Raw genomic sequence first — 14670 nt, forward strand, 5'->3', positions numbered from 1 at the left:
TAACTTTTGTCATGTTTTTGCATCTAGAAAGATGATGATATAATTTTTCGCATTCATTTTGTTAATGGAATGTGTCATGTTGGTTGGTTTGCAATTGTTGAAACATCTTTGCATCCCAGAAATAAATACTATTTTGATTATGTATATGATCCTTTTAATGTATTGTTGAATTCAGTATGCTAATGTTCTGTTGAGAATTTTTTACATCTATGTTCATCAGGGATATTGACCTACAATATCCTTATATTGTGGCATACTTGTCTGGTTTGAGTATCAGGGAAATGCTGGCCTCATAAAATGAGTTTGGATGTTTTCTTCTGTTTCTTTGGTTTGGTTTGGTTTGGTTGGGTTGGGTTGGGTTTGGTAAGGGCTGGTTTTAAATCTTTGAATGTTCTGAAGAAATCATGAGTGAAGCCAATTGGTCCTAGAATTCCATTTGTTGAGTGTTTTTTAGTTATTCTTTCAATTTCCTTACTAGCAATTTTTCTAGTCAGATTTTCTATTTCTTTTTTCTTCTTTTTTTAAAATTTGTTACTTTTTATAAACATATATTTTTATCCCCAGGGGTACAGGTCTGTGAATCACCAGGTTTACACACTTCACAGCACTCACCAAAGCACATACCCTCCCCAATGTCCATAATACCACCCCCTTCTCCCAAACCCCCTCCCCCCAGCAACCCTCAGTTTGTTTTGTGAGATTAAGAGTCACTTATGGTTTGTCTCCCTCCCAATTCCATCTTGTTTCATTTATTCTATTTCTTAAGAATCAATCTTGGTAGCTTGTTTCTTAGATTTTATTCATTTCTTCTAGGTTGTAAAATTTTTGTCATATAATTATGGTACTTTTATGATTCTTTGTGTTTCTTTTTTTGAATGTATCTATCTTAAAAAGAGAGAGAGAGAAGGGGAAGGGGTAGAGGAAGAGGGAGAGAAAGAATCTCAAGCAGATTCCCTGCCGAGTGTGCAGCCTGATGAGGGGCTTGATCCAACAAACCTGAGTTCATGACCTGAGCTGAAATCAAGAGTTAGCCACTTAACCAACCAAGCCACCCAGGCGGGCCAATTTTTTGCATTTCTGACATCAGTTATACCTTATATTTCATTTCCAATTTTTTTTTAAACTCCTCTCTTTTTTCTTCAGTGAGTGTATCAAACTTTGTTAGTTGTGTTTCTTTTTAGAGAACCAGCTTTAAGTTTTATTGATTTTTTTCTATTGTCTTTTTAATCTCCATTTATTTTATTGCTATCTTTATCTTATTGTTTCTACTAACTTTGGATTTGTTCATTCTGTTTTAGTTCCTTGAGGTGTAAAGCTATGCTGTTTACTTGGGATTTTTCTTGTTTCTTGATGTAGGCATATATTGTTATGAAATTCCCACTTAGAAGTGCTTTTGTTGCATCCCATAAAATTGGTAAGTCGCATTTCCGTTTTTATATGCTCAGGTATTATTTTAATTCTCTTTTGATATTTTGACCCATTGGTTGTTCAGCAGTATATTATTTACTCTCCACATATTTGTGAACTTCCCAGTTTTCTTTTTGTAATTGTTTTCTAGTTTTATGCCATTGTGATCAGAAAAGATGCTTGATATTATTTCATTCTTCAAATGTATTAAGACCTTTTTGTAGCTTAATATATCATCTCTCCTAGAGATGTAGAACTAGATCTATCTTTTCCAGGTATCTATAGCTTAATTTATGCTGTAACCTAGGTCTACACTAAGGTTCCATATATGCTTGAGAAAAATATGTATTCAGTTTCTCTTGGATGGAATGTTTTGTATGTATCTGTTAAGTCCATCTGGTCTAATGTATCATTTAAGGCAAATGTTTCCTTAATGGTTTTTCTGTCTTGGCGATCTTTCCTTTGATTTAAGTGGGGTATTAAAGTCTCCTACTACTATTGTATTGCTCTATCTCCTGGTAGGTCTGTTAATATTTGCTTTATATATTTAGGTGCATTACAATTGTTATATTCTCCTTGAACTGACCCTTTTATACTTATGCCTTCTTTGTCTCTACTACAGTCTTTGTTTTAAGGTCTCTTTTGTATATCCCAGCTTTCTTTTGTTGTATTGTTATTCTATATTAGATAAGACATTATTACAATACTTTCTTTTCCTTTTTTATGGTTTCCTTTAATTCATGGAACAGCTGCTTTATTTATGACAGCTGCTTTAAAGTTTTTTCTTCTAAATCTGGCAACTATGATTTTTCAGGTAATTTGTTTCCTCTTCTTTCCCTGGGTGTAGGTCACAATTTCCTCTTTCCTTGCAGTTTATAACATCTTCATTAGAATCTGGAAATCTTAGATAATACATTAATATGGTAGCAATTATAGATACTTATGCCCACCCACTACACACTCACACAAGGCTCCTTGTTCTTGTTTGACTTTTTGTTTAATGATTTAACTAGAATATTTCATCAAAATGAATTTTCCCTATAATATGATGCCTCCATATTGCTCCTCAGATATCACAAATTGCCCTACTGTCTGATCCAATATATCCAATTGCCTTTGCAAGAGTAGCCTTTGAGGATTGTCTCTCTCTGACCCCAAAAGACTTTTCTTAGCTGTCTCTTTTTTTTCTGGTTCTCTCTGTTAAAATTTTAGATGGTCTTTAGTTTAGCTTTTTCTCATGAACTACAAGCCTTGTGTACCCAACATAATCTTCATAGTGTATGACAGTGTCCTTAGGTTTGAACTGCTCCTGTTCCCAATAAATCATTTTCCTTCAGAGAGCTACAGATCTAACAATTTCACTCTTGGACATTTATCTTTGAGAAATGAAAATCATGCTTTCACAGAAACTTGAGAACATATGTTCACAATAACTTAATACACAATATCTTAATCTGTAAATCAAGGTCATTCAATGCATAAATCATTACACAACTTATGGTAAATCCATATTACCACATACTACACAATAATAAAAGAAAACAAAGTATTGATAGAAACAATTTTGAGGACACAAAGGGAACTATGCTAAGTGAAACAAAACCCTTTTCAAAAGTTTATATACACTATGCTTCCAGTTATATAAAGTTCTTGCTGCATTAAAAATTACAGGTTTGGAGAATACAGCAGTAGTTGCCAAGAGTTAGGGATAATGAGAAGAGTGGGTGAGTATGTCTACAAAAGAGTAGCAACAAGAACTTTTTTGATGGTATAGTTCTGTATCTTGATGTGATTATAGTTACATGAAGCTACACATGTGATCAGGTTGCATAAAACCAAACACACACAAATACATGTGTAAATGGTACACTCTGAGCATATTCTGTGGATTGTATTAATGTCAGTTATCTTGCTTTCATATTATAGTAAGGCAACATGTTAATATGGGAGAACTGGATAAAAAGTACATGAAACCTTTCTGTACATGCCTTTGCAATTTCCTATGTATATACATTTACTTAAAAATAAAAGTTTAAAAAAATTGGATCATGGGTACAAATTTAATAAGTTGAATTATGCAATTTCTGAAGAAAACACAAAAAAAATTCTGTGGATCTAGGACTATACCAAGAGTTATTTTACATGAGAACAAATCATGAGGGTCACCTGAGTTTCTCAGTGGGTTAAGCATCTACCTTTTGCTTGGATCTTGATCCCATTGGCTCCATTCTCAGCTGGGAGTCTGCTTCTCCTTTTTCCTATCCCCCTACCCTCTCTGCTGATGCTCTCTCTCTCTCTCTCTCTTACTCATTCTATCTCTCTCAAGTTAATAAATCTTAAAAAGTAGAAGAAGAAGGAGGAGAAGGAGGAGGGAAACAAATGATGATCCACAAGGAAAATTTGTATGTGATCAAAATTAGAGATATCTGATCTAAAAAATACCTTGTTAAGAAGGTAAAAAGACAAGCTTCAGTCTGGTGGAATATATTTATATAATATATATTACCATATATCCAAATGTATAGACCATATATCCAACAAAATTTTTTTATCTGTAAAATATTTTAAAGTTCAGAATAGACAATTAAAAAGAAATTTGGTTAGCGAAGGGAAAAGACATGAACTGAGATTTGACCAAAGAATGTATAAAGATGGCACACAAGCACATTAAGTGATGCCTGACATAATTAGTCATTAGAGTAATGCTAATTAAAGCCACAATGAGATATCACACTTTTCCCAACAGATTGACTAAGATTAAAAAAATAATAATAATAGTAAGTACTAATGAAGATAAAGAAAATTAGATCACTCATATATTGCTGGAGGAAATACAAAACACATAGCTACTATGACATATAACTTAGCCTTATTATAAAACCTGACAATTTTACTCTTGGGTATTTATCCTAGAGAGAACTTTTACAATTATGCAAAAAACCTGTAAATGAACATCCATAGCAATGTTATTTTTAATAGATAAAAACTAAAAATTATCCAAATAATCCTTTGATGGATGACTCATTTAACAAACTATGGAAAACTTATACCATGGGTACTGCTCAGGAATAGCAAGAAATTATTAATACATGGCACAATTTTGCTGGATATCAAGGGATTTACATGAGAAAAAAAACCCCAAAGCTCAAGAGCTACTATATGAAGTTATTTATATAAAGTACTTGCATTACAATTATAGAAATAAAGAACAATTAGTAGTTACCAGTGATTAGGAAATGGGAGTAAGGCAGATAGGTGTACTATGTAGGGGTTGTATGCTTTTTGTTGTTGTTATTGTTTGTTTGTTTGTTTGTTTGTATTTTGGTGTGGAACAATTCTGTATTTTGATTTTGTGTTGAACACACTAATCTATATGTGTAATAAGATAGGATACACTTATATACACATAAACATGTCAGTTCATGTAAACAATCATGAAATCCAAATTAACTCTGCAAATTATACCAATGTTGATTTTCTGCTTTTGACAATATAATTAATCATGCAAGTGTTTACCATGAACAAAAACTAAGTGAAGGGTATACACATGAACACTCCCAGTAAAATTTTTTAAACTTTCTATAGATGTAGAATTATTCCAAAAAATTAAGTAAAACTAACTTTGGCTCCCCAAAAGCTTATTAAATGATTCCCAAGAATCTAGAAAAGAGGATAAAGAAAATGACAATAATAATATATACCAAGGTATTAAATTGAAACCCAACCTTATCAAGTCAATAAACTTAAATAGTCTAAGTATTTCAATTTTTTTAAAAAAGCAGAAAATGTAAAATTGGATAAAATCAAGAGAAACATATACTATCAACAAGATATCCACTTTCAATCTAAAGAAACAAATGGGTTAAAAGTAAAAGATGTACCATGCTAACACCAACCCAAAGAAAGCTAAAGTGACTGTATCTCTATCAAAGTAGTCTGAAGAAGAAATATTATTTTATGCAAAAAGCATAATTTGATCATTATAATTATAATAAAAGGATCAAGTCTTTAAGAGCACATAAAATCTTTCAGTTCTGACAGCCTTTGCTCTATGTATTTGAAGCTCTGTTATTAGCTGCATAAGAGAAAAAGCCACAAATATCATTAGAAGTTTCAACATCTCTCTCTCAATACAAATAGATTTAAAAACAGTAAGAATAAAATAGAAATGAAAAATATTAATTAGCCGCATGATCTTTCAGAAGATCTCACTACAACAGCAGAAATCACATTTGTTTCAAATACACCTGAAACATTTCACAAGTTAGGTCAAATGTGTGCCATGAAAAAGTAACAGTAAATTCAAACAAATTCATATCATGAAAAATATGTAGTCTAAACAAAGAGAATTACACTTGTCAATAACAGTAAAAAAATCTTAAAACAGTTTGGAAAGCACACATTTTTTTAAGTAATTCACTAATCAAAGAAAAAATCACCAAGGAAATTGAACATATTTGAACACTAATTGAAAAAAATATGATAAAATTTGTCAGATATATATAAAGCAGTACTTTAAGGGAAAACTTACACTCTTAATAATTTATATCAGAAAGTAAGAAATTTTAAATCAATTACATAAGCTTCCAAACAAACAAACTAGAGAAGGAAGAGCAAATTCAACCCCATGTAAAAAAGAAATGAAATTATTAAGTTTAGGAAATAGCAATAACAAAATGGAAAACAGGAAAAAAATATGAAATCAGTGAAACAAATATTGTTTTCTGGGTAACATTAAAAAAGTACTGGGGCATCTGGTTGGCTCAGTGGGTTAATCCTCTGCCTTCGGCTCAGGTCATGATCTCGGGGTCCTGGGATCGAGCCCTACATCAGGCTCTCTGCACAGCAGGGAGTCTGCTTCCCCCCTCTCTCTGCCTGCCTCTCTGCTGACTTGTGATCTCTCTGTTACATGAAGAAATAAAAAATCTTAAAAAAAAAAAAGTACTAACTGTGTAGCCACATTGGTAGGAATGAGAGAGAAGAGATAACAATTACAAATATCTAGAATGAGAGAAGATCCCTCATTACTGATCTTATAGAGAATGAAAAAATACTGAGGAACTTTTTTCACTTTCATATATATTTTTTATTAGTAATGACGAGATTTTCCCCATTGCTTTATTTTTTATTTTTTATTTTTTCAGTGTTCCAAGATTCATTCATTGCTTATACACCACACCCAGTGCTTCATGCAGTATGTACCCTCCTTTATACCCACCACCAGGCTCATCTAACCCTCTACTCCCCTCCCCTCCAAAACCTTGTTTGTTTCTCAGAGTCCACAGTCTCTCATGGTTTATCTCCCCTCCAATTTCCCCCAATTCACTTTTCCTTTCCTTTTCCTAATGTCCTCAATGTTATTCCTTATGCTCCAGAAATAAGCACCACATTTACTCTCTCTGCTTGACTTATTTCACTCAGCATAGTCTACTCCAGTCCAATCCATGTATTGACATGGACCCAAAAAAGTTGGCTAGTCATCCTTTCTGATAGTTGTGTAATACTCCATTATATATATGGACCATATCTTCTTTATCCATTCGTCTATTGAAGGGCATCTTGGCTCTTTCCACAGTTTGGCAATTGTGGCCATTGCTTCTATGAACACTGGGGTACATATGGCCCTTCTTTTCACTACATCTGTATCTTTGGGGTAAATACCCAGTAGTGCAATTGCCTGATGGATCATAGGATAACTCTATTTTTAATTTCTTAAGGAATCTCCACACTGTTTTCCAAAGTGGCTGTACCAACTTGCATTCTCCCCAATAGTGTAAGAGGGTTCCCCTTTCTCCACATCATCCCCAACACGTGTTGTTTCCTGTCCTGTTAATTTTTTCCATTCTAACTGGTATAAGGTGGTATCTCAATGTGGTTTTGATTTGAATCTCCCTGATGGCTAATGATGATGAACATATTTTCATGAGTCTGTTATCCATTTGTATGTCTTCTTTGGAGAGGTGTCTATTCATATCTCCTTCCCATTTTTTGATGTGATTATCTGTTTTGTGTGTGTTGAGTTTGAAGAGTTCTTTATAGATCTTGGATATCAGCCCTTTGTCTGCAGTGTCATTTGTGAATATCTTCTCCCATTCCGCGGGTTACCTCTTTGTTTTATTGACTGTTTCCTTTGCTGTGCAGAAGCTTTTGATTTTGATGAAGTCCCAAAAGTTTATTTTCTCTTTGGTTTCCTTTGTCTTTGGAGACATGTCTTGAAAGAAGTTGCTGTGGTTAATGTTGAAGAGGTTACTGCCTATGTTCTCCTCTAGGATTCTGATTACTACCTCATGTTGAGGTCTTTTATCCATTTCAAGTTTATCTTTGTGTATGGTGTAAGAGAATGGTTGAGTTTCATTCTTCTATACATAGCTGTCCAATTTTCCCAGCACCATTTATTGAAGAGACTGTCTTTTTTTCCACTGGGTATTTTTTCCTGCTTTGTCAAAGATTAGTTGACCATAGAGTTGTGGGTCCATATCTGGACTCTCTACTCTGTTCCACTGGTCTATGTGTCTATTTTGTACCAGTACCATGCTGTCTTGGTAATCACAGATTTGTAGTAAATCTTGAAATCTGGCAACGTAATGCTCCCAGCTTTGTTTTTCTTTTTCAACATTTCCTTAGCAATTCAGTGTCTTTTCTGGTTCCATGCAAATTTTAAAATTGTTCCAGCACTTTGAAAAATGCTGGTGGAATTTTGATCAGGATGACATTGAAAGTATATATTGCTCTGGGCAATATAGACATTTTAACAATGTTTATTCTTCTGATCCAAGAGCATGGAATTCTTTTCTATCTTCTTGTGTCTTCTTCAATTTCTTTCGTGAGTGCTCTGTGGTCCTTGAGTACAGATCCTTTACTTCTTTGGTTAGGTTTATTCACAGGTATCTTATTGTTCTTGGTGCTATAGTAAATGGAATCAGTTATCTAATTTCCCTTTCTATATTTTCATTTTTAGTATAAAAGAAAGAAACTGATTTCTGTGCATTGATTTTTGTAATCTGCCACATTTCTGAATTGCTGTATAAGTTCAAGTAGTTTTAGGTGGAGTCTTTTGGGTTTTCCATATAAAGTATCATGTCATCTGCAAAGAGAGCGAGTTTGACTTTTCCTTTACCAATTTGAATACTGAGGAAATATTATAAAAAGTGTTAATACTAATAAATCTGACAACTTAAATGAAATGGACAAATTCCTAAAAGACAAAAACTATCAAAGCTTATTCAAGAAGAAATGGGGAGGAGCTAAGATGTTGAAGTACTAATAGAACACTTGGTAGATAGATATCAACTCATTCTGAATATCCAAGAAATCAATATGAGGATGAACAGAACAAACTACACAACTAGGAGAGAAGGAGCCACAATATGGAAGGAAGGGGGTGTGAAGATGTGATTTAGGGGAGAAATAGGTAGCAGATGCTGCCAAGGGGAGGAAACCCTGGTCATGAAGAGAGAGAAAGAGAAGGACACAGGGGATCTTACAAGGAAAACACTTCCCAAAAGCCATTGACTGGATATTTCATGAGTTTTTTTTTAAATCAGCAAGGCTCACAGACTGGAGTTTGAGAGGTCCATGGTGAAGCTGGTATGGAGCCCTGAGGGTGTTGGCACTGCTCATGTGGAGAAGAAAGGAAGATAGCCCAGGAACAAATAGTGGCATCTGAGCATCCCTTGGGATATATAGGGAGAAAAGGTTTTCCCTTGTTGGAGTGCATCTGGGAGAGGTGCATTTCCTCTCCAGGAACCAAAGATCTGGTGAGATCCATTACCTTCCCCTTCCACTCAGCATGGGTGCAGAGATACCTTTATTCCAAACTCCACTGTACTGCAGTTTGGTGCAACTGCTCTTGTAGGGCAAACCTATGTTAGTAGCAAAGCAGTGAGATCTTCCCCCAGAAGGCCAACATGGGCTTGTGCCACACCAGGCCCCTAACGTTGAGAGTTTTAAAACTCAGCCTGTCTGCCTGCGATAGAACACAGGTGCACTGCACTACCAGGAGAGAAGACACACACACAGGGTGTGGGCAGGACACACAAAGGGTGAAGGCAGAGATCTGAGGGATGCCTGGGACATATGAGGGGAGATTGTTTACTCTTCTGGAAAGGCTTCCCAGATAGGGGTGGGCATGAACTCCCCTCTCTAAGAATGAGGGAGGCAAATAACTAACAATGTAAGAAAGATATTATTAATTTGTATCCCTCATGAAAGTGGATGGAAATTTTAACAAACTGAATCCAACGTTATATAAAAAGGGATAATATATCATGACCAAATGTAATTTATCCAGAGAATACAAAGTTGGTTTACCTTAATAGTCAACCAATATTAGATTGGATTTTTAAAAGATCAACTCAACAGGTGCAAGAAAATCATTTGAAAAAAATCACAATATTAACATTCTAATTCCTAACCTACCTCAATTTTTAATCTCTTTGTTTGATTTTCTCTCTTGACTGCTGTTCCCTTAATCACTGAAATTATCTGTATGATCCATAAACTCCTTTTGGACATCTACTTTTCATTCTATGTATTTTTTCTTAAGTTATCTAATTCACTATCTTTCCTTCAAATCACTTTAAGTGTTTAATTCAAATTGTAAGGATCAAAATTTGTCTCCAACAACCTATTGCTGGTTCACAAGGGCCTCAAATTCAACAAGTCTTCAACCCAATTGATTATCTCCCCACTCTTGCACAAATTTGTCTCTCCTAAAATTGGTAGTATTATCATCTGAGTTGAAATTAGTCAACACACCTATTTTGTTCCTTGTATGTCTTAAGTGTAAATACAAACCGATGAAATAAAATATTAATTTTCCTAGGCAACACACTTGAAAGTAACACACACACACACACACACACACACACACACACACACACAACTTCCTTTTCTTAACTTATTTCCTTAGATAACTGTAACTGTTAATCCATTCTCTGTCTCTTTGAGATGTATGTAATTCTTCTTGAAAACTAAATAAAAGTTGTCAATTTCACATTCTAGGAATATTTTCCTTAAGGACTTTGTAGGCAGGTATCTCTTTAAAATATAAATATTAAGGAAGATAGCTTCCTGTCTCTCTGGCTCCTTGGGAATTTAACCTTGTTGTCTGGTTCCAAGCTGTAACTTCTTGGTTATCCTAAAGAAATTAGAATTTTTCTTTATACTTTGGATAAAGAAAGTTAACATGTATGAAATGGACTGTATCTGTCCTGTTAAATAAAAGGGTAAGATTTCTTCCTCTCCTTGCAATCTCCTTAATACACCTGTTCAGTTTAGCACTTATTCAATAATAAAACTGCTTTGTTCCTTTCTACCTTTGTGAAGAGGATTTCGGGTGGGTTGATATACTATTTTTAATTACTTTTCCAAAATGCCTCTCATATTTCTATCCCCCCCACACACTCATGGTTTAGCCATGAGGATATTGACTTTTCTGGCCTAAACTATGCAAAATTCTCCTAATTAGTTTTACTATTTTCAGTCCTCATTATTCCTAGCTTACCATCCCTAGGACAATGATAAGGTTTGCTTGTTTATTTGTTTGTTTGTTTGTTTTATTTTTTGAGATGAAATACCATTCATTCACACTTACAGATTTTGGGTGATTTAATATTACTCTTAGGAGAAAATTACTGACTTTATGTAAGTCATTTATTGATCCAATTATGGTTCAAAACTCAGATGTTACATCCTTTTTTTTTTTTTTTAAGATTTATTTATTTATTTGACAGACAGAAATCACAAGGAGGCAGAGAGGCAGGCAGAGAGAGAGGAGGAAGCAGGCTCCCCGCCGAGCAGAGAGCCCGATGCGGGACTTGATTCCAGGACCCTGGGATCATGACCTGAGCCGAAGGCAGAGGCTTTAACCCACTGAGCCACCCAGGTGCCCCTGTTACATCCTTTCTGTAACTACATTTGATATATGTAGAGAAAACAAATTAACTATATTTCCAAAGAATTTTGTATATCATGCTAACAATGAATTTATAACATCTCTTATGCATCTCTTTATGACGTCTCTTATGCAAATCTGCTTTCCTTCAGTCTCTGACCTGCTTGGTATATAGATAATTTTTCTTTTTTTTGAGAGAGAGAGAGTACTAGTGGCAAGAAGAGGCAGAGAGAGGAAAGAGAGAATCTTAAGCAGGCTCCAGCCTCCGCATGGAACTGACATGGCTCCATCTCATGACTCTGAGATCATGAATTGAACTGACATCAAGAGTCAGATGCTTAACTGAGTGACACAGGTGACCAAGAAGTAAATACTTAAGCAAAATAAGCAGACATAGATATCTTAGGATTAAATATTATATTATTTGCTACTGAAACAAATATTTAGGAAGAAGTATGAAAATTAAATTTTCTTTAAAAACCTGTTTTTGTGTTTCTATTTACAAACAGGAGGAGCAATCAATATTTGAATCTCTCTATAGGTATTTATTTTAAGATATATAAGCACAACTTTTCATGGAAGGATAATTTAAGAATAACTTGAAAAATAGTCCTTATGAAATTGAAATTAGGTAATTCTGTTTTAAATAAGTGAAAATTTTTTCCGAATCTATATGCAGTTCACACATTGAAAGGCAATAAAGTTAACTTGGAAAGAACTATCATTTCATGGTTTAGTATACAGGTTGGTTACTTGCCTAACTTCAGATTTTTTTTAAAATTAACTTTTTATTGTAGTAAACTACATCTAACATAAAAAGTTACCATCTTAACCATGTTTATTTGTATAGTTCATTGCTATAGAGTGTCTTCACATTGTGTGCAAACATCCCCACCAAGCATCACCTGAATTCTTCATTTTGCAAAACTAGAATTCTATATTCATTAAGTAAGTCCCCATTTCTCCCTCTTCCAAATCCTGGCAACAACAATTCTGCTCTCTGTCTCTAGGAATTTGGCTACTCCAGGTACCTCATGTAAGTGGAGTCATACAGTATTTGTCTTTTATCACTGGCCTATTTTATTTAGCATAATGTCTTCAAGGTTCACCCATGTTGTAGCATATTGCAGAATTTACTTCCTTTAAAAAAAAAAAACTGAACTTTTCCATTGTATGTACATACCACATTTTGCTTATCTGTTCATCTGTCATTGACACTTGGGTTGCTTCCATTTGTTAGTCACTGTAGTAATACCGCAATGAACATTAGCATATTAATCTCTCTTCTGGACCCTGATTTCAGTTATTTTGGATATATACCCAGAATAACAACAAGTAAAAAGCAACCCCCCAAAATGGGAAAAAATATTTGGAAAGCATATATCTGATAATGGATTAATATCTAGATTATAGGTGCACCTAGGTGGCTCAGTGGGTTAAAACCTTTGACTTCAGCTCAGGTCATGATCCCAGAGTTCTGGGATTGAGGCCTGCATCGGGTTCTTTGATTGACAGGGAGCCTGCTTTCCCCTCTCTCTCTGCCTGCTTCTCTGCCTACTTATGATCTCTGTCAAATTAATCAAATCTTTAAAAAAAAAATCTAGACTATATAGAGAACTCCTCAGATTCAACAACAAAAACAAGCACCTGATTAAAAAATGGCAAAGGACCACTTAGTCTCCTAAACATAGATTTTTTTCTAAGAAATATGTGTACAGAATTGAATGAACATAATTTATTTTTCAGTCATTTCATAGCCAAAATTACTTCGCTTCATGCTTAAATTATAAATCAATACTAGAATAATATACACATATTTTAATTTGTTTCGTGTTTTATTTGGACTCTAGTTTTGTAAGAATCAAATTTATCTATAATAGAATTGATTTTTGAATTTTTAGTGTTCTTTTTATGTGTGTTTTCACCTGAGATTTAAAATTATAAATTCAGTAGTAGATATGGTTAAAACAGGCAACTGTTTGCTGCCAAACATATTGTGAATTTCCATTTTCTGTTTTCCTTCACCACAGTAATTCAGTCATTGTGCCAGAAAACTACAATGTGGACTATTAAAATTGCCAAACATTTCACCAGCAAATGGCCCATTACTAAAGGAGAAAACGCATTTTATGACCCATCCCTGAACACATTTCCGATGTCCGCAGTTTGAAAAATAAAGCCCAAGCCCACGAGGGCAGAGGACAAGCTGGCATATGCCTTCCTGTGTGCAAGGGGCGGTGGGTGGGCTCCCCGGACTGCGACTGTGCAAGCGACTTGACAGAGGGGCGGGATGGGCGGAGCAGCTGTGCCCCCTCCCCATCGCCCCCCCCCCTCCTCCACCTCCCCACAGACCGTGCACTCCTCTGCCCCACCCACTGGAGTTTGCAGGGTCCCACGGGAGCCGCCTCCCTTAAGCAGCCAACAGCCGCCACAGTGCTAAGACCAGCAGGCTGCGCAATGCTGTCTCTCCTGCTGAGCCTCTATCCTCTCATGCCTGGGCAGGCTGACCTTCGTGGGCCATCTTAAGGGAAAGGACACTTCTCCATAGAGGGCCACATCCACAGAGCCTCTGGGCATGGCGGGCCCCAGAACATTGCTCCAGAACCCCGGGTCCAGCTGGGGAGAGCCCGGTGTCTTGTCACAGCCAGCTTAGAGTCAGCCTCCTCCTGGGCTTTCTTCTTGGAAGGCTTGGAGCAGGACTGGGACAGTTGCTCCTCACTTGCCTGACCCTGAACTTGGGAGGAGAGGGTGCGCATCTTCTGGGAAGTGGGGCCTTAAAAGTAGCACTTTTTCACCTGCTGTGGCTGAGGTCAAGTCCCAAAGTCTCTGGATGGTGGCAGGGTCCTGCCCCAAAGTGTATGGGTGGTAGAGGTAGCCTCTTCCTGTCATGTACAAGGTCTGATTTTGTGGCGGGTGAGTGAGTGCCTGTGTGTACGTGTGTGTGTGTGTGTGTGTGTGTGTGAGAGAGAGAGAGAGAGAGAGAGAGAGAGAGATGGGGCTTGGAAGTTCAAAAAGTGATGGGATATGACAGGACACTTGAGGAATAAGGATGCTTCCAAGCATCACTGTTAGGTCCGTAATCAAAGGAGCGAGACTGATACAAAGCGAAGGTCAAGCAAATCTTTATTTCGTGCCAAGCACTGAGAATCAAACTGACAGGCTGGGGCTGTCTCTTAGAAAGCGGCAACCCCTCCCAGCTTCACAGACTAACTTTTACAGAGCAAAGGTCATGTGGTTGAGCCTGGCCACACACAGGTGGCCAATGAGATTGCAACACATAGAGAAAACTGCACAGTCATGCTAGGTCACACACGGGTGGCCAATTGAATTTCAATTTACCCTAGTAGATATATGCGTGCCCCACTGAT

At 36.0% G+C, this 14670-nt stretch overlaps 1 protein-coding gene across 1 annotated transcript in view; it reads left to right on the top strand.

Moving 5' to 3' along the window:
- LOC131820570 (disintegrin and metalloproteinase domain-containing protein 18-like) overlaps positions 1-13496 on the top strand; it is a 213905-nt gene extending 200409 nt beyond the window's left edge. Inside the window, exon 20 of the mRNA XM_059156250.1 lies at positions 13333-13496. Within this exon, the coding sequence (XP_059012233.1) occupies positions 13333-13375 (43 nt within the window). The 3' untranslated portion in view covers positions 13376-13496. The remainder of the gene's footprint in view (positions 1-13332) is intronic.
- The last annotated feature ends 1174 nt before the right edge of the window (positions 13497-14670 follow it).

The sequence above is a fragment of the Mustela lutreola genome, chromosome 18 (genome assembly GCF_030435805.1).
Source record: "Mustela lutreola isolate mMusLut2 chromosome 18, mMusLut2.pri, whole genome shotgun sequence".
In the NCBI taxonomy this organism is placed as follows: domain Eukaryota; kingdom Metazoa; phylum Chordata; class Mammalia; order Carnivora; family Mustelidae; genus Mustela; species Mustela lutreola.